The sequence below is a fragment of the Lynx rufus genome, unplaced genomic scaffold (assembly GCF_022079265.1).
Source record: "Lynx rufus isolate CCGP_SWC_20201006 ecotype Redwood Valley unplaced genomic scaffold, mLynRuf1.p SCAF_12, whole genome shotgun sequence".
Taxonomy (NCBI): domain Eukaryota; kingdom Metazoa; phylum Chordata; class Mammalia; order Carnivora; family Felidae; genus Lynx; species Lynx rufus.
Window position 1 is genome coordinate 59,036,426 of NW_025814826.1, and position 18,590 is coordinate 59,055,015.

General features: G+C 41.1%; 1 protein-coding gene across 2 annotated transcripts in view; it reads left to right on the forward strand.

The window, feature by feature from the left end:
• EFR3A (EFR3 homolog A) overlaps positions 1–18,590 on the forward strand; it is a 105,712-nt gene that overhangs the window by 77,331 nt on the left and 9,791 nt on the right. For both annotated transcript variants that reach the window (XM_047074196.1, XM_047074197.1), the window contains 4 exons: positions 1,232–1,299; positions 2,268–2,395; positions 11,082–11,173; positions 16,007–16,055. In XM_047074196.1, the coding sequence (XP_046930152.1) occupies positions 1,232–1,299; positions 2,268–2,395; positions 11,082–11,173; positions 16,007–16,055 (337 nt within the window). The remainder of the gene's footprint in view (positions 1–1,231; positions 1,300–2,267; positions 2,396–11,081; positions 11,174–16,006; positions 16,056–18,590) is intronic.

The following is an 18,590-nucleotide window of genomic DNA, read 5'->3' on the forward strand; positions in this document are numbered from 1 at the left end:
TTAGTAGTGACTATTTGAAACTAAAACTACAGCTAGTGTTTATATTTTCTTTGGTGCCTGTTTTATTAGAACTTTTTTGTGTGGTGGTCAAGTAGAATACGTGGTTTTCTTCTAGAATAAGTCATGTGAATTCTTACATAATTGTTTTCCCTTTAAACCGTTATGAATCTTAGTATCGAAATTATTTTTTATTATACTGGTTTATACTATTTTAGTTATTGTTTTAAGCCAATCTGTTTGAGCCAGATCTCAGAGGTTGAATGTTTTTTTTAATGTCTATTTTTGGGAGAGAGAGCATGTGCACATGCACAGGGAAGGGACAGAGACAGAGGATCCTAAGCAGGCTCTACACTGTCAGCAGAGAGCCCAGTGTGGGGCTCGAACTCACGAACTGTGAGAAGTCGGTCGCTTAACCAGCTAAGCCACCCAGGTGTGCCTCCACAGGTTGAATTATTGGAGAAAACATTCAACTATATTCAGCTTTTTTCAGCAGTACCTCATTTAATAGCTACTTGCAAAATTTAATACATGTTTTCACTTACCTGGCAGAGAAAGTCCACTCTAATTTTTATTCTTTAAAGATATCGGTCAAGGAGAGCCTTATTTTTATAATATTAGAAGCACATCTCTCAGTCCACGCTAAAATGTAGGTGTTCAGTGCATTCTAAGAAAGAAAACATTGATTCGTTAAGCAATTGTTTGAGCTAATATTTGATGCCTGTCATGAGAGATACAGATGTTACAAAAGCAGATTGCCCCCTCCAAGTTGCCCCCAGTGGGATGGAGGGGACAGATCCCAGAAGCGCATTGAGACCTCATGCATGGGCCCCAGAAGATGGCACAGGAGAGTGAGGGTGCTGAGGGCCCAGTGCTTGGTCCAGGGCAGTGGCATTTGAGAAAATAGGTGTTCTTATCCTGTTGTGGTAGGCTTAATCAAATGTAATATGTTCTTGTTGTTTTTTACTATGTGTATTATTTTATTCTCATGGTTTTGAGACCTCCTGAAGTTTTGAAATAATAAATGTGAAATAATTTGAAATAATTTGAAATAATAAATGTGAAAATAAAATGAGCATTTGGGCTCTAAAATGTAGCTTAAATTCCAAAATAAAGTGCCGGTATTTTTAATAAATGTTTAATTTCTCTGTTTTTAGTTTCCCGAATTTTCACAGCCAGGTTGTGAGGGGCAAGGTTTTCATTTTGTTTTGGTTTGTTTTTGGATATTTTTCAGGTGATTGAAATTCGAACTATGGAAGCTCCTTATTTTCTACCAGAGCATATTTTCAGAGAGAAGTGCATGTATGTTGATTCTTTACATTTTAAGGAAGGGGTACTACTGACTTAGAAACCAACCAATGGCGATTGTCAAGGATTACACTCCTGCTAGGATGGTTTCTGGTGGTTTATAACAGTCGTTTTGGATTTCTGTCATTTAACGCATCTGACTTCTTCCTTTGCTATAACAAAGTTCTCGTACATTATAAATGTAGACTCATGCACACATGGAGTCTATCCTTGGTGAAAAACCTTACCTTGCCTTTTTTTTTAATATGGAGATATATGTCTAAAATAGAACATGTTCTCATAGATAAATAAGCCAGCCTTTAAGTGAATACAGTACCCTGTTCGAGACCTTCAGTAAAAGATAACAGTACTCGTCGCATGGTGGGAGAGAGAATGTTTTAAGGAGAATCAGTGTTACGCCCTGCATTCTCCCTTGCTCTTCAGATGGAAGATATACGTGAACAGTACTTTATTCAAACTTGAGGCTGCCAAAGCAGTTCGTGCTGAAAGTGTTAGCGTAAGATAGTATCCGGCAGTTTGAACACAAAGTGAACCTGGATGCTCCTCTTGGGCAAGTGCTTCCTGGCATTTAGCTTCGTAATACGTGCTTCACTCATCGTCAGTGAGCTGCACTTCTGATTTTCTTCTCTCAGTTTTAATTAGCATGGAAGTTAAAGATGAATTGATTCCTTTTCATCATCTGATGTGTGAAGACCCACAGAATAATTAAGGCTGACTTGCCCCATTGGGATGTTACTGGAGAAGGAATCCCAGCCGAATGCTTAACATATGGGACCACAGGCCGTGCGTGCTTATGGTCCAATTAGTCACCAAAACGACACCGATTTTTCTGTTACTAATTACAGTTTAAGTTGTGTTTATCGTTGTCTTCAGGCATTTATCTGGAGTGCTTGCGTGTTAACTTATTTGTGCTCGGTAATTTAAATAATTCTGCACGACTTTTGTTTTGATCACCCTGACAGGCTTCCGAAATCTTTAGAGAAGCATGACAAAAGTTTATGCTTTTTGACCAACAAGATCGCGGAGTCACTAGGCGGAAGCGGTTACAGTGTCGAGAGGTTGTCGGTACCGTATGTGCCGCAAGTAACAGGTAAAAGGGGAGGGCAATTCGAACCCGACTCCGGTGATTACGTTTCAGTAACGTTTCCATGAACTCAGTTAGCAAGGTGCTCGCTTAAGAGGTTTCTCAAATGCTTAAGAGGTTTTATTTTCGCTTTAGAATTTTGCGCTTGAAAACCTTTAGCCAATCTCTTAAAGCCCTGTGATTTTATCATGAGCGGTTTGAGGCCTCACGTGATTGTTACTATACTTAATACATCAGTGTCGTACTTCAGACGAAGAAGCAAATGGAAATCTTTCCTCATTAGCCCATATTGTGTTTGGCTTATGGAAATTTATGTAACTTGTTTAATTAGTGATCTGTGCCTGTTGAGCTGAATGAATTAGGCAACTGTGGTTATTGGAAAGAGTGCAGGCTGTTTACTGTGGAAGAAACCTTCAGATGCTTTAATAGGTTTTCCTGTGTGTGCCGTATATTTCTTTCTGTTCTTCTCATTGCCTGAAATAATTCTTGTTTTGAAGGCAAGACTGCATGGTATCTTGCATTTAATTTTTACCTTAAAAACGAAATCCAAGCATTTCTGTCCTACGCCTCCATTTTCATTTGATAATTGCATAAACATTCAGTTTTCTAGCACAACTAGTTCTTGCTTTGAGGATACCTCTCTTGTATATGAGAACTGTTTGGTTTGAGTTAGGTAGCTCTCTGGATTAATCGCTTAAAAGTAGTACAATCTTGGTAACTAGCTGTCTTTTTTATAATGTGGATCCAAAATAGATACATTTATTACAAGGATATTTCATAATCCTCTGAGATGTTAACGAATGCTTTTGCATTTTCTTTTACGTTCTGTACTGTAAAAGATTCTATACCTCATTCTGTAGTCCTTGCGGATATAAAAGTGCTAAGAATAAAACATCAGTACCGTTTTGTAATTCAAAAGATTTTTTTTTAAAGACTTTTAAAATATTTCATTCTTATAATTTGGATTTAGCTCTCTTTCCTTCAGACAAAAAACCTCACAAACCCAGGCACAAGCGCAAAGGTAAATCCAAGTGTCAGTTTGGCTTTTGCCCTTCCCTCCCCGTCCTCTAGGAAAATAGCTTCGTAAAATTTCCCTTGTAGAAATGGAGCCAGTGGCCTGTACGTTTTATATGGTTATAAGTTCAGTTATTAAGTTTCCCTTCACCTTCCCAGTAGCCATAGTGTAGTGTATTTTCACCCCCTGCTATTTCCTTTTACCATGTTCCTTTAACTCTGTAATGAGTAACAATTTTTAATGAAAATTATGGTGCTGTTTGGTTTTTTAACAGATGGTTTGCTCTCCCCCCAACCCCCTAAGAGACATATTCTCTTTCTTAATGCCTTGCTATCATTCACTGGAAGAATTCTGAATATATTTCAGTGTATACTTAATTATGTAACTGTATAGAAATCCCTCAGTATGAATAAGATTTTTTAATTTATAAAGATTTTGATAGTTTTTAAGAGAGAGGGAGACAGAGTGTGAGCAGGGGAGAGGCAGAGAGAGAGACACAGGATCCGGAGCAGGCTCCAGGCTCTGAGCCGTCAGCACAGAGCCCGACGCGGGGCTCGAACTCACGAACCACAAGGTCATGACCTGAGCCAAAGTCGGACACAACCGACTGAGCCACCCAGGTGTCCCAAGACTTCGATAGTTTAGAAACAGTCTGTGGCACATACGTCCTGCCTTAGTGCAGAAAGAGTCCGAAGATGCAGGGATACTTTATGGTATGATCAATTGGTTATTAAGATTTCTTTGTGTTGTGTAACCATCTGATACTTATTTTTAAAAGTAGGGGATTTAAGAATAATACCTTCAATAGAACGCAAAACGTGTTTAGTTTCTTGTGTACCATGCGTCTATACCTGTCGTCATTAAAATATTAGCAGCTGTTTAGTATGCATTAACTCCATGCCAGTCACTAAGATAAGTGCTTGTATTCATTTTCTCATTTAATCTTAAAAATGATGAAGAGGGTAGCATTATCTTTGTTTACAAATGAGAATAATGAGGTTGAAATGAAATAATTTGATGAGTTAACACCACTAGAATGCACTGCCTTGCCTATTCAGTTAGGTGCTTAATCTCTTGATTTTGCTAACTCTTTTCCACGTACATCAAGATTGTTCATTCATCCCTATTGATCCAGATGGATTTTTTCGTGCATTCCACAAACCCTGACTGATTGCCTACTATATATCAAACATGGGGATTTTTGAAGATAGAGTGATATTAAGGATTAAAATCTAGTAGAGAAGGCAGACACATGATTGAAATGTAATGGCAACTGGTTTGAAAGAAAGAGGAATGGTCTGCCTAAAGTTTGTCGAACCATTGGTGACTGACATCTAGTAAGCGGTCAATGAACGTTAGGTAGTTACAGCATTTTTCTTCTATCTCAACCCAGAATTTGAGTGAATAGTGCATGTCTAGGCATGTGTGAAATGCTCCTCCATGAGGGGTACAGTAATACCCCTCAGCTAGATCAATCAGAGGTGCCAGTGGCTGTAGTAAACTTGTCTAATTAAGTACCTATGAGTATTTACAGTTCTAGCTTCTGTGCAAACAGAAACAGGAACGAACGAGATAGGTAGAAGCCTCTACTTTCACAAAACTGATAGTCTTCCTCAACGGGGTTCTTCATCTTGGACCACAGAACACGGAAGAGGATTTGAGTGACTCTTTTCTCAGTTTTCCCAAGATGGTGTTTTACCAGTTTTGTGCCACGTGCATAGGAAAGAAGCTAATTCATGATACAGTTTGTCTCCCAACAGGGTAAATAACTGGGCAGTCACAACAGACCTTAACGGCTCCGATCAGAGAAGTTCAGGGGTCCCAGGCAGCAGTGAGGAGAGCATTTGGTCCAGGTTCGATGGGCCAGCGATGTCTTCCACAGGGAGAAATTCCTAGGCTGAGCCTGAAGCGAGTGTTAGACACGTGTTTCCCGCAGAAGTGACAGCACGTATGAAAGAGTGGAGGGAGGCAAGAACGTGGCTTTTTCAGGGAATTAGTATTAAATAAGTCTGGAAATTGTAGAACCAGGTCGACTAGTTTGCACTCTTCTGCGAGCAGTGGGGAGTCATTGAGTGATTGTCAACAGGGGTAGGTAGGCACTGTAGAAGTATTCCTCTGTTGTAGCTTAGCACAGTGGAGACGGAGCACCGTCTTTAGAATGCTCTGTATTAATCTCCAGGAGAGATGACAGAGTACAGCCGAGTGGGTGGCTTCTAGAAAAACGTACAAGAAAGAACTTGGAAGCAGTCGATTAATATGGGGTTGCAAAGAGAAAGCCAAAGATTTTGTCGGGGTTTCTGCCTTGGACGCTTGGGTAGGTGGCGCCCCCCTGAGGGCAAGAGTGGAGCGAATTTGCTGCTTCATTTATTTTTGTCATTTGCTTTTGTTTTGGAGGGTTGGGTGATATGACTGAGTTTAAGCAAAGAAAGAAGAAACCATGCATTTCACATGTAACTGTCTATGTGTAGTTTTGGGTCTCGGATGATAGAAGGAAGGAGTTTTTATTAACAAATGAATAGGAAGGAGTGGCTAGTTTAGGGGATTGGCCTCTTGTCCAGTATCTTTGACGCCATCCCAGTCGGGGGCCCTGTAGTTGGAGTCAGGGCTGGGGTTTGTGTGGGAGTTCGGAGGTTGTAATGAGAATTTTGAAATTAGCGAATAGGGGACGCTTGCAGGAGGCCCAGGGAGGAGGCCTTCTCGGGGTGAAGGAGTGAAGAGAAAAAGAGGACGTGGGCTTGGCTCTGCCTTCGCCACACGGCCTTGAGCTTGTCCACTCGTCTCTCATCTGTGAAGCAGGAACTGTAGCTGAGCCTTTTGGCTTAAATTGGTTAGATACGTGAAAGCCCTTTTAAAAACAACAAAATGCCACATAAACATAAGAATAGTATTAGTCGTTTTTCAATTTCTTCATTTTTTAGTCGGGATTTTGAATTTTGTTAATTTGTCCTATTGATCAAAAGCATTTATAACACAAGAATACCTTTATCTGCGTTATCAAAACCTGTTATATATCAATCACTATATGCTTATAAAAGTATTTTCTCCTTTGGAGAAATAGTAGAGGTTCTGGTTTAAAATCTTTTTTTAAAAAAGGGATTGTCTTCTGTATCACACTGACTTTTTATTCCATGGTGACAGTCACTTTTTAGTTGTTTTTATTCTGTAAATATGCATCAGCTCTAGATGGAATTTTGTGTTTTTTCTTTAGGGCCCGGAAAGTTATATCTGTATGAGCTGTATTGGCATTAAACTATGACACTTTGAATTTTGTGTAAATTACGTGTGAAATTTCATTGTGCCACAGGTAGATTTTTAATGGAATCTGAGTGGTATAGCAGCTCTAATTACATTTGTGACTTAATATATACAGCGAAGTCGGTTCCTGTGTCTTACTTTTTTATAGAGCCATGGGAAATTACATTGAGAACAATTTCATGTAGTTCTGTGCCATTCTTGCATTCACACTGTCTCCTCTGTTTCTTAGCCATTTCAGTGCAGTTACGTACGTTATACACAGATAAACCAAGTGGCGGCAAAACATCACTGAAGGAAATTGGGCATAGCTCTAAGAATTGCTTCTAACATCCAAGTTCTAGTTAAAAACAAAAAGAAGAGATGATGATTACCACCGTGAGTAGCAGATCCAGGGTGCAGAGTAGCAGGCGGGATGGGAGAGTGGAGAGGGCCCGGTGTCTGGGAGCGCCCCAGCCCCCCTTGAGGAAGGGAAGCCTGGGTCTCTCCAAAGGGTGTATATATCAAGACACTGAGGTGGTGACAAGGCAGTTCTCTGGAGTCAGCAGAACAGTCCGTCCAAGAGGCTGCGGTGAGGTGGCATTTCAGGAGGCTGGGGAAGGGTCAGGAGCAGATGCAGGTGGCCCATGGGGAGGAACGAGGGCATCATCCTTGTCAGCTTCCATCCTGGGAACTTTGTATATGAGATCTGATTACAGTTGGCACCTGTAAGCAGGTGACTGTAGGTCCAAAGAAAAAAGTTGTGAATATACAGCATTAGAGTTTCCCGTTACTTTTTTTTTCCTTCCCTTTAAAAATGTTTAATCTTCTTAAATCCACTCCCTCTGGACTATGTTCTCATTGATTTTGCCACTCAGTGATTCCTTTCCTGCGCCCATGCCTCTCTTCCCCCTTTATTTTTATCTTGGGCTTAAAGCTGACTCTTCCATACCATGTATCAGCCTATATATTTTAACCTAGAAATCCTTTTATGGGGTTCTTTGTGAGAAGCAGGTTGTTCCTCATTGTGAGTTCTGAGGAGACCTTGACAGTTGGCCAGCTTCGAGGGCAAAAAGCAAGTCAGCAGTGACAGTGCCACTGATGCCATCGTGTTTGCTAATTTATATCTGCATGGCACATGCAAAGCACAGTCTGTCACTGAGCCCTGCTGTGGTTGATGAGAGAAGGTGTCTGTTTACATGTCTTAGTACAAGGCCCGGAAAATGTTAGAAGGGCAATAACGACTGAAGGGTGATGGGGAAAGAGCAGTCGTAATGGATAGTAAATTTTTATAGGTAGAGGAAAGAGGGGTAAGTAGAAATAATTGGAGTAATATTTTTTTTTTAATTTTTTTTTTCAACGTTTATTTATTTTTGGGACAGAGAGAGACAGCGCATGAACGGGGGAGGGGCAGAGAGAGAGGGAGACACAGAATCGGAAACAGGCTCCAGGCTCTGAGCCATCAGCCCAGAGCCTGACGCGGGGCTCGAACTCACGGACCGCGAGATCGTGACCTGGCTGAAGTCAGACGCTTAACCGACTGCGCCACCCAGGCGCCCCATGGAGTAATATTTAATATTTTAAGGAAGTGATATTCAAGTAGGCCTTGAAAGACGAGAATTTGTATAGTGGTGAGGATATAAAGAAGGGCAGGTAATAAAGTATTTCCAGTAGGGGTTTCTGTTTGTAGGAAAGTATGGAAGGTAGATAGGCCAAAGTATGCTCGGAGATGGGAGAATAGCACATTTAATTTGAATGCTAGATAAATTAGGGGGCAGTTGAAGTTAACTGCTGGTAAGCCCAGAACGGCTTTTTAATTCCTCAAGAGGTGGGTAGCTTGGCGGAGTGATGTGGTTAGTGTTTTAAGGAGCTTATGATGTGATGGTGACATACAGGGAACATTACAGAAAGGGTTGCAATCAGGATGGACTGGGTCAGTGATTCTCAACTGAGGGTGATGTTGCCCATGCCAATGAATATTTGTGAGTCCCGGGGACATTTTTAGTTCTCACCACTGGGGCAAGGAGAGGTGGGGTAGCCTTACTGGCTTCTAGTGGGAGAAGCTGACATCGTGTAATACACAGAAACCCCAGCCCGAAAATTATCTGGCCCAGAGTGTCAGCGCCAGCGCTGAACCCTGGCCAAGTTATGTTGTGGTAACAAACTTGTAGGGTCTTGGTGGTTTAAAGTAAAGATGTGTTGCTCAGACTAACTGTGCGCGACTTCATGATCCCATTCGGAATCCAAGCCGAATGGGGCAGCTGCTCTCTGGAGCACTGCTTGTACTGTATCGGCCAGAACTAGTTACATGGTCCCTCCAAACCACAGAGAAGCTGGAATTGCAGTCCTCGTGTCTGCCTACAAAGAGGGTGAACTACCACATGTGATTAACAGTGTTAATTACTACCATGGAAAGCTCCCTTGGAGTAGAAAAGTAGTCGGTAAGAGAGAAACCAGTTTCTTCATCTCTGCCGGCCTTCATTTAGTTCTTCATTCTTGACCCTTTCAGTAGAAGAAAACCACAGTCTTTACAAAATAGGGTTAGAAAGGTGGGGTATTGCCAGCATATGAAGTGACTGTGCTGTTAGACATGGGCTCTAGACCTGAGCTTCCCAGCTGTTGTTGGGAACATTCCCGGTGTGTGGATATTGATCTCCTCGGCACTTCTAGTAGCCGAGTGGGTCCTGGGGCCACCAGAGCCTGCAGTGGAGGCAGCCTCTTCCACCTATCGCTGACATGTTTTAAGCCCAATTTCAAAAGCTTGGGAAGCTTTACATTAGTCAGGGAGCCGTATTTGTTTTAAAATTATAATTGAGACGGAAAGTGATTTACTCTGGAAACAGCACTCATAGCTGTTCATATAGAAGGGAGAGCAATTAGATCATCTAGGAAGCCATCCTAAGAATTGAGGCGAAAAAGATGAAGGATATTAATGACGGCACTCTTGAAAACAAATAGGTCAGTGTGAGATAAAGACGGTTTATTAGAAATGCTAAAATTGGGTTTAGAACATGTGGAATAGAACTGATGAATAGAAAATTGGAAATAGTGAGCTGGAGCTCAGAAGAGAGAATGTACTTGTCCAATTCCAGCCATGGTTGAATAAACCTCTAATTCTGTGTATCGGGATACTCAAAGTGGCTTCCGTTTTTCTGATGAAGCCATGACTATTGGATGTTCTCCCAGCACCCTGTGCTTCTCCATCACACCTCATCATTTGTGTAATTGTTTGTTTTCGGTCTTCGCCTTTAGTCTGGAGTGGACTTCATTCGGCAGTCTGCCCCTCACGGCGAACATGGTGCCTAATACTTAATAGATGTGCTGAATGCGGAAAGAGAAAATTGAAGTAGGAAAGCATGTATGGAAGGAGATTATAATAAAAAAAAATTGAAATTTCCATGAAGTAATTAGGCAGGCAGGGGGCCAAGGAGTAGCCGCTGAGCTGACTGGTTAGGAAGACACAGGATTTTTTTTTTTTTTAATTTTTTTTCAACATTTATTTATTTTTGGGACAGAGAGAGACAGAGCATGAACGGGGGAGGGGCAGAGAGAGAGGGAGACACAGAATCGGAAACAGGCTCCAGGCTCTGAGCCATCAGCCCAGAGCCTGACGCGGGGCTCGAACTCACGGACCGCGAGATCGTGACCTAGCTGAAGTCGGACGCTTAACCGACTGCACCACCCAGGCGCCCCAAGACACAGGATTTTTATGAAAAAAGGCCTCCCGAGAAGAGCAGTTGAGGGCAGGATTGTAACTCGGTCTAAGAAGACGAGGCGGCGGAAGGAAGATTAGAACAGTTGGTGGAGACCAAGCAAGTGAGCCAGTGTGCAGAAGGGAGGGGCAGGGGGCTGCGCTGGAGCATTGAAGCCAAGGGAGGGTTTTCGGACCAGGTGGTTGCCTTAAGCAACAGGTCAGGAGCCAGTGGAGTGGCCGGGAAGGGTGGCAGGGAGCTCCTACCCGGGGCAGCAGGCCCTTTTGGTCCACAAGTGTGGTTGGTGGCATCCTCGCAGATGTGGGCTCCCGAGTTGCCCCCTGGAACCAGTTAGTGCACAGCTTTTGCACTTTTCAGGAAACATGAGAGCTATAGGGGCAGTATTGGGAGTTTTCAGCAAAAATGAACATACCCCATTTAGATTCTGTAATCCCTCCCTTTAGTGTTGACTTTTAGTTTTGATTACATTATCAGATAATGGTACTGTTGCTGTTCTGAATGCCCCTTATTGAAAAATAAAACTATTAACCTTATTTCAGTTCACCCCACCAATTTTATTTTTTTAATCTGCTTGATGAAATTTAGGAGTCTGAGAACACAGTGCTTTTATTTAGAAAGAGTGAAACAGACTGTCTTTAACTTTCTAAAATTTTTTGAAATCTGAAGTAGAATTTATAAAGGACATACTATTTCTCACTAGCAAATAATGGGGAAAATACAATTTTTATTTTAGATGAAGATCGACTTTCTAGAAGAAAAAGTATTGTGGACACCGTATCCATTCAGGTGGATATTTTGCCCAACAGCATCCCTTCTGATGATGTGGTAAGTTGCTGAAGGTGTCCGACAGAGGGCTTTCTTGAGAGAGACATCAGTGTAAAAGAGTTTTGTGCCCCTCCAGGCTTTTGAACAGGAGCAAATAGAACTCTAAATTTCCCCCCAACTCAACAAAACTATTAGTACACTAATCTGATTTAGCCTTGAGCTTATTTTTTATTCATTTTATGAAACTCAGCTATCGGTAAAGATGCATAAACTTAACAGTATGTATTATGATGTCATTAGATCTTACATTGTAATTTAGTGTACTAAAAGGATCCGTGAAACAGAACTAAGTTTTTTTATCAGTAAAAAATACCACATAAGGCCTGTTATTATAAATTAGGAAGCTCTCCAGATCCTGTTTATTTTTAAAGATTTATGAAACACAAATTTTGAGAATAAACGAAATTGTACAATCTCATGCGAAGGCAAATATACCTGAAAGGTTTCAAAGCCTCATCTATAAGGGAAAGTTTTTTTATCATTTGATAGTAACTGTAATGAGTTTCATGTAGGCTACGCTGTGTCAATGCCAGATGTAAGGACTGTGGCTTATTTGAAATGTCAGATTTGATGCTCTCCTCCTGTTTCAATGGAGCACAAAAGTGTACCCTCCTGTGCTTTAGGAAGAAAAAGCAGCTAGTATTGTCTACGACTTACTCCACACAAATCGCCAGAGAATTTTTTGATAGTCCGATAGAAATGCCGGAATACCAGCATGTCAAGCCAGCCTTCTCCTTGGGGCTTGCTTGCCTTCCTAGGTATTTCATTATTTCTCATGATACAGTATAAAGAAGAGATCATCCGTCTCAGAAAGGGGGAAGGAATTTGCCTGAATTCATGCTTTCACCTCCTTCTCCCCCGCTCCCCCTCCCAATCCTTGTCAGCTCACCTTCGGGAATTAAAACTTATTAGTGGCCAGGCCACAGCTGACTGACTTACATCTTTTTATGCTGTTCAGTGCCCCACAGTAAGTAGAATTAATCAGCTTCATTAAGAAATTATAAGCAGAATGTCAATAGCAATTGAAGAGGAAGTTAGTATTCATTTTGAAATGTGGCAGGTGTAATTTCTTGCCAGTTTAAGGCTCAAGAAAAATCATCTTTTCTAAATTCACCTCTTCAAAGCCATTTTAATTTACATACTTTTTACTAGTCAGGAAGGTATTGTGCTAGCTCTGTGTTTTAATGATCATGAATTTCCTGCTGTTACCTTTTGAGGGAAGAAATCAATCCAAAGCCTTCGTTTATATATTTTATCAAGAGTGTGCAATACATTTTATTGACTAGTATTCCATCCTCCTTTTGTTAACCATTTTTATTTAAAAACGTATATATATAGCACTTCAGATTATTCTAAAGAGTCCATCGGTTATGATAAAATGAACTGAAGAAGCATTTGTACAAAGACTTAACTATAGTAAGATTCTTACACATAAATTTTGCAATTAAAAGTCCATTAATACATGTGTTAGCTTGTTAAAGATCCTGTTTTCTCTTTGCTCTAAGTCCTAAGTCAAATATGCTACACACTGAGCCGAAAAGTTAAGTACAGGTTATTAGAAGATTTACCTGAGCACGTTAGAGTTTCAAACTCGTTTACCATTATGGAATATGATTTTGCATTATTAGGAATGACTGTTCAAATACCAGAAGACAAAATAACATTCCCTTCTAGGCCAGAACTAATTAATTTCATGGTATGGACAGGAGAAATTCACATCAGTTAGGTGTTCACCTAACAGTTGATGGTGTAACAAAGTATCAAACTATGGTTAAGTGTATTTGCTAACAATCAAATAAGAAAATCGCTCATTAAAAAACATTCTTGTATTTGATCGTAATTATTTGAAATTTTATGTACATAATCTCGGTTCATCCTCAGATACATCCCGTGTCTGCTTTTAGAGCTTGTAACTTTTTTCAGAAAGTCAGATTATATAGCTGAGATCCTAGCAAACTTCTGTTTCCCTAAATAAGGACTCAGATTGTTAGCAGTAGTCTATTGAAATACCTGGGCTACTTGAGGTTTGTCACTAGTAATGTTTGCAATTCAAACCTTTGCCCACCATGAATCACTTAGTGAACTTTATCTAAAAATTGCCCTAGATAGATAGATAGTGAACTTTATCTAAAAATTGCCCTAGATAGATAAGAGATATCTCTATATCTCTTATCTATATATTTATATAGAAATCTATATATCTATATAGATATATGGATGGAGATATATAGATGGAGAGATATCTAAAAATATTCAAGAAGATAAATGGCTAACATGGAATAGAAATGTCTCTGCCACCTGAGATAAAATTATCAGCTTGACTAATAGCATAAAGCAGCATTGACATGATTCTTTGATCTCTGAGCATTATGGGCATGACTCATATGCATCATGGATATGAGTAGAACCTGAAATCACCACTTGGTTCTTCTCTCTAAAAGATAATAGTCGGTGTTTGATTATTTGGGGGAATGGATGGGAGGCTGTATGTGTAACATTGCATTTTGAGTGCATATTGAAGTTTTCTTCGTACAAAATTAAAGTCGCTGGCTGGCTGCAAAGAATTCTTGTTTAGTCCAGGACCAACAACAGACCCTTATTTTACATATTCATACCCTGCCTTTTCCCAAATGCAAGTAAAGAAGCTTGCATGTGTGCTAACAAAATAAGTCTGGTGTAATATCAGTCAGAGGCTGCTCTCCTAGGTGCCATAAAATTACTAAGGTGTCCATGAAAGTAACAGAGCACCTGGACCGATTGGAAGAAGACCAGACAAACAGCAGATTTCACGCGGCCCCAAGGGCGTTGTACAGTCTAGGGTAGAGTTACAGATCGTGAATAAGGTTCAGGTTACCAAGAGTAAAAGGGGTGTTGAAACTCCCCGAGGCTGGTGCCTTTGCACCGTTTCTGCAGAGCCCCAGTGCAAGCGGTGTGTGCAAAGGCAAACACACTGGAGTTTGGTTGGGCGCCAGTGAAGGGGTGGCTCGTCTTCAACAGCTACTTGAGCGCATTGGAGTCTCAGGCTCGTTTGCCATTATGGAATCTGATTTTGCATATTAGGAATGACTGTTCAAATATGAGAAGACAACATTACCTTCTAGGCTAGAACTAACTGTGTGAAAAATACGAATCATTAAACACTGGTATAAAGCAGTTGGTCCTTTTTCCTTTTTAAATAGGATTCAGATTCACAGAAGGGAAGGTGGGAAACAAGATGGAAGCCAAATTACAGAAGGCTTTGACACCCACCTGAGGGCTTTGTATGTAATCTGGTAGGAAGTAGGGAGACCCTGGAATGTGGGGAGTGTCGTTATCGGAGCTGTGCTTTCATGAGAGGAATCTCAGAAGCGTGACCAGGCTGAACTGGAAAGAAGAGACTGGAAGTAGAGAGGCCAATTAGTACATCCTTTTAATAGTCTCCACCTTGGGTAAGGAGGGCCTGGGGTAGCCAGGCTGGAGATACGGAGGCAGGAGGGCAGTCGCCTGTTCTAGAGCAGAATGGGCAGGGCCAAGAGGTGACTTAAAAGGAGTCGGAGAAAGGAGGTTAAAAAAAAGAAAAGAGAGGGACATCATGATCACGCGAATTCGGGAAGACAAGAACCCACAGAGAAGAAGGGTTTTTGGAATAAAGTACTTCAGCTTTTCACGTACCTGGGACCAGACAGGTAATTGTGACCAATTATGTGTCACAAGAATGCTGGCCTTGTAGCTTCTTCGGTGTTCTTTCCCCTGTACTGTAGCAGTTCCTCAAAAGCCTAAAACTCCTGACCAGTTGTAAGAATGACAGTGGTTTTTTTTTTTCACTGAGATATTAGATTGCTTCTAAGTACCAGTAATGAACGAGCCAGAGCCTAATCCTGTGTCTCTGCTCCAAATATCTAGAACAAAGCAACTGAAGATTCCCAAGTTTAATCTGACTTCACCTAGAAATATGAGCCCTCAGTGGGAAAACGGAGGTAGTGGAGCCCTTGCTGCTTGATTTCCCGCTAAAGCCTTTGAGTTACAGAGAAGCTCAGGTGCCCGGCACGAAGTCTTGCTTTCGTTAGTCTTGCTGCCTTAGCCTTAGCGAAAGACGCTCGTGAGCTAAAATTAGGGACGACCAGAGGCCCAGGCAAGTACGCAGGTATCATTTCTTCACTTTCATTCGGAGGTACTGTAGTAGCTGGGTGTGTTACTCCCGAAAATGCACTCGTGCCATAAAAACTATGACTGCCTTCTTATCATAAGGCGGTTGATTTCATGCCTTTTATAAAGGGTAGTTTTGGAGAGTAGGTCTTGGTGGTTGACCTAAGAACATCCAGAATGTAATTATTTCAAGATGTTGATTAGCTATACTCATTGAACACTTGCCCGAGTAGCAATTCTTGCTTTTTCTTAAACCGTGTTAAAATTTTCAGTTTATTTTTGAATAGTAAACTGTACGTGGCACCGATAATCTAGACGGTGGAGAGGCCTTGGTTTTCACGTGTTACATAGCTGGACCGTATGTACACATGGTCTCTGCCTTGAATACCTCCAAGCACCGTTTGCCCACGAAGTCTGGCTCAGCCAGCGGGACTCGGGCCTTGCCCACGCGGCGATTGGGGATTGAGTTCTGTGACTCAGTGGTGCTTCGGCTGCCGGGAGGGGGCTGATGCCACCAGCCTCGCAGTAGTCACTGCAGTAGACCCTTGTCACCACCAGGGACAGAGTGGATGTAATCACAAACCCAGCGAACACAAAGAAGGAAAAAATCTGTTGAAATCTGTTCTTAGATACTTGTAACCGGGTGAAGGTATTATTTGTGTTGACCTTTCGTAACTCTTTGTTTTACGTCAAATCACTTTTCCCTAGGTTAGTAACACTGAAGAAATCACCTTTGAAGCACTGAAGAAAGCAATTGGTGAGATTTTCATCTGTTCACTCTCCTGATGCTTTGCCGGCTGGCTCACCGCTGTCCCCTTCCTGGATTAGGTGCCAGCGTGAACACACCCGGCATGGCGTTTCTGTGTGGTTGTGTAATGGATTTATTCAGCCACATTTTTTAGACTTTTACATTTGTCCTGTCTTGTCATAGGTTATTCTTTTCCTTTGCAAAGAGTGACTTTCTTAGAATTCTGAAAGCACATCACTATTTCGATGCCACCTTTGTCTGGTGACCAACTTGCGGGCTTCACGAACTTCACGAAAACAGCATGTTTCCTTTTGTAGGAGAGAGAGGGATGAAAATTCTGAAAAGACCTGAGAAAATTAAACAGTAACTTGTAACAGGCCTGTCATGTAATGACAGGCGTGTTTCCAACAGGGTGAGAGAAAGAAGTGGCCTGAGGTTGTCAGCAGGCACGATAGCACCATGTTAACTCGTGCGGTTTTATAGGCGAGAACATTGGGGCAGGGAAATTAAACTCTCCTGAGGTCTCATCGCTAGTAAATGCTGATGCTAGCTTTCATACCCACATCTCACTGATTAATCTTTTTACTTCACATAACATAGTACTGTGGGTTTTTTTTCCTCTTTGGCCTTTATGGAAATAAATTATATCTGGTATTTTGCCTCTTTTTTAAAAGTTTGAAGTGGTTCCTTCAATTATGTTTTGTTTTTTTTTTAATGTTTTACTGACTTTTGAGAGAAAGAGCACAAGCTTGGGAGGGATGGACAGAGAGAGGGAGACAGAGAATCTGAAGCAGGCTCTAGGCTCCGAGGTATCGGCACAGAGCCTGATGTGGGGCTTGAAACCCACGAACTGTGAGATCATGACCTGAGCTGAAGTCAGACGCTTAACAGACTGAGCCACCCAGGTGCCCCTAAATTAGGTATTAATATAAATTACTACTAGGCTAATGGTGCCTTGTTCACAATTCATTTCTAATTGGCAAAGCAGTATAGAGTGGGAATTGGCTCTCAGAGATGTTAGTTGAAGAAAATCGGTGTCCAGGAAAGGTGGAGTGCTCTAGCACCCATCATACATGAAATGAAATCTGACCTTTCCTGGCTTAATCCGTGAGAGGATTTTTTTGTGACTGTAAGACCATGGCAAATTTGCCAAAATAAAATTGAACTCCATGAACGACTTTGAACCCCCATTGGAAATGTACAGTCTAGGGCAGTGGTTCTCATAGTATGACTGTGGCTCCTGGATAGCCAGTGGTGGCTCTTTCAGGGGACCATTCAAGTGAAAAAGTATTTTCATCCTAACATTAAGGCACCGTTAGCCTCATACTGCATCGGTCAACATGAATACAGGCAGTGGCATTACGCTAGACCGGCAGTGGTCATATTCTTCAGCACACACGGTTATTTTAAAACGAGATTTCATTTAGGAATGCTCTTAATTATAAATTATTTTATTAAATCTCAGCACATGGGTACGTATCTTTGGGAAGTACACATAGAGCACTTGGATTGCCTTGATACGCAAGCTTACGCTAGTCGATTTTTATAAGGAACACCATTTCTACTTAAAAAAAGACTGATGGAAAACCTATGGTATTTGGTAGACATTTTCTGGAAAATAAATGAAGCTGTGACTTCAAGAGAAAACACAAAACCATCCTCACTGTATTTGCTTCTAATGATAAAATCAGCACTTTGAACAAAATTAAAATTTTGAAACTTTTGTCTACGCTGGAGAGTTTGACAGGTCCCCAATATTTAAAGACATTTCCAATGAGATCAGCTGTAATAACTAACAAATATGATTTTAAAAATTGTGTAATGAAACACGTCTGTATTTAGAGAACCTGCATAAATCACTGGGTCATTATTCCAAATGAGCATTGCATGATGTTACAAAGTCATGCATAAATAAGGATCATTCGGAGTGCAAAATAGATGAATAGATTTTACCATGACCAGTTACAAGAAATGTATTAGTAAGATTTCACATTTCATATTGCACTTTTTTTTTTTCATACTCATGTATTTTGAAAGAGAGAGAGAGAGAGAGAGAAGGGCAAACAGGGAGGGGCAGAGAGAGCGAGCAAGAGAGAGAATCCCAAGCAGGCTGTGTGCTGTCAGCGTAGAGCCTGATGCAGGGCTCAAACCCATGAACTGGGAGATCACAACCTGAGCCAAAATCAAGTCAGACACTTAACCAACTGAGCCACCTAGAAACCCCATATCACAACTAACTTTTAAGAAAACTACCACTTCTCGAGGACTGTTGGAGTGTGCAAGAAGAAATTCTCACAGTTCTGTGAAAGGCTGTTAAAATACTCTTTCCCAATACATATCTGTGTGAGGCTGGATTTTCTTTACATACTTCAACGAAAATAACACATTGCAGTGGATTGGCTGCATTTGCAGATAGAATCCAGCTGCCTTCTGTTAAGCCAAGACATTAAAGAGATTTGCGAAAATATAAAACAATGCCACTTTCTTCACTCAATTTTTCATTTTGAAAAGGATGGTCATTTTTTTCATTAAGCAAATCTTGTT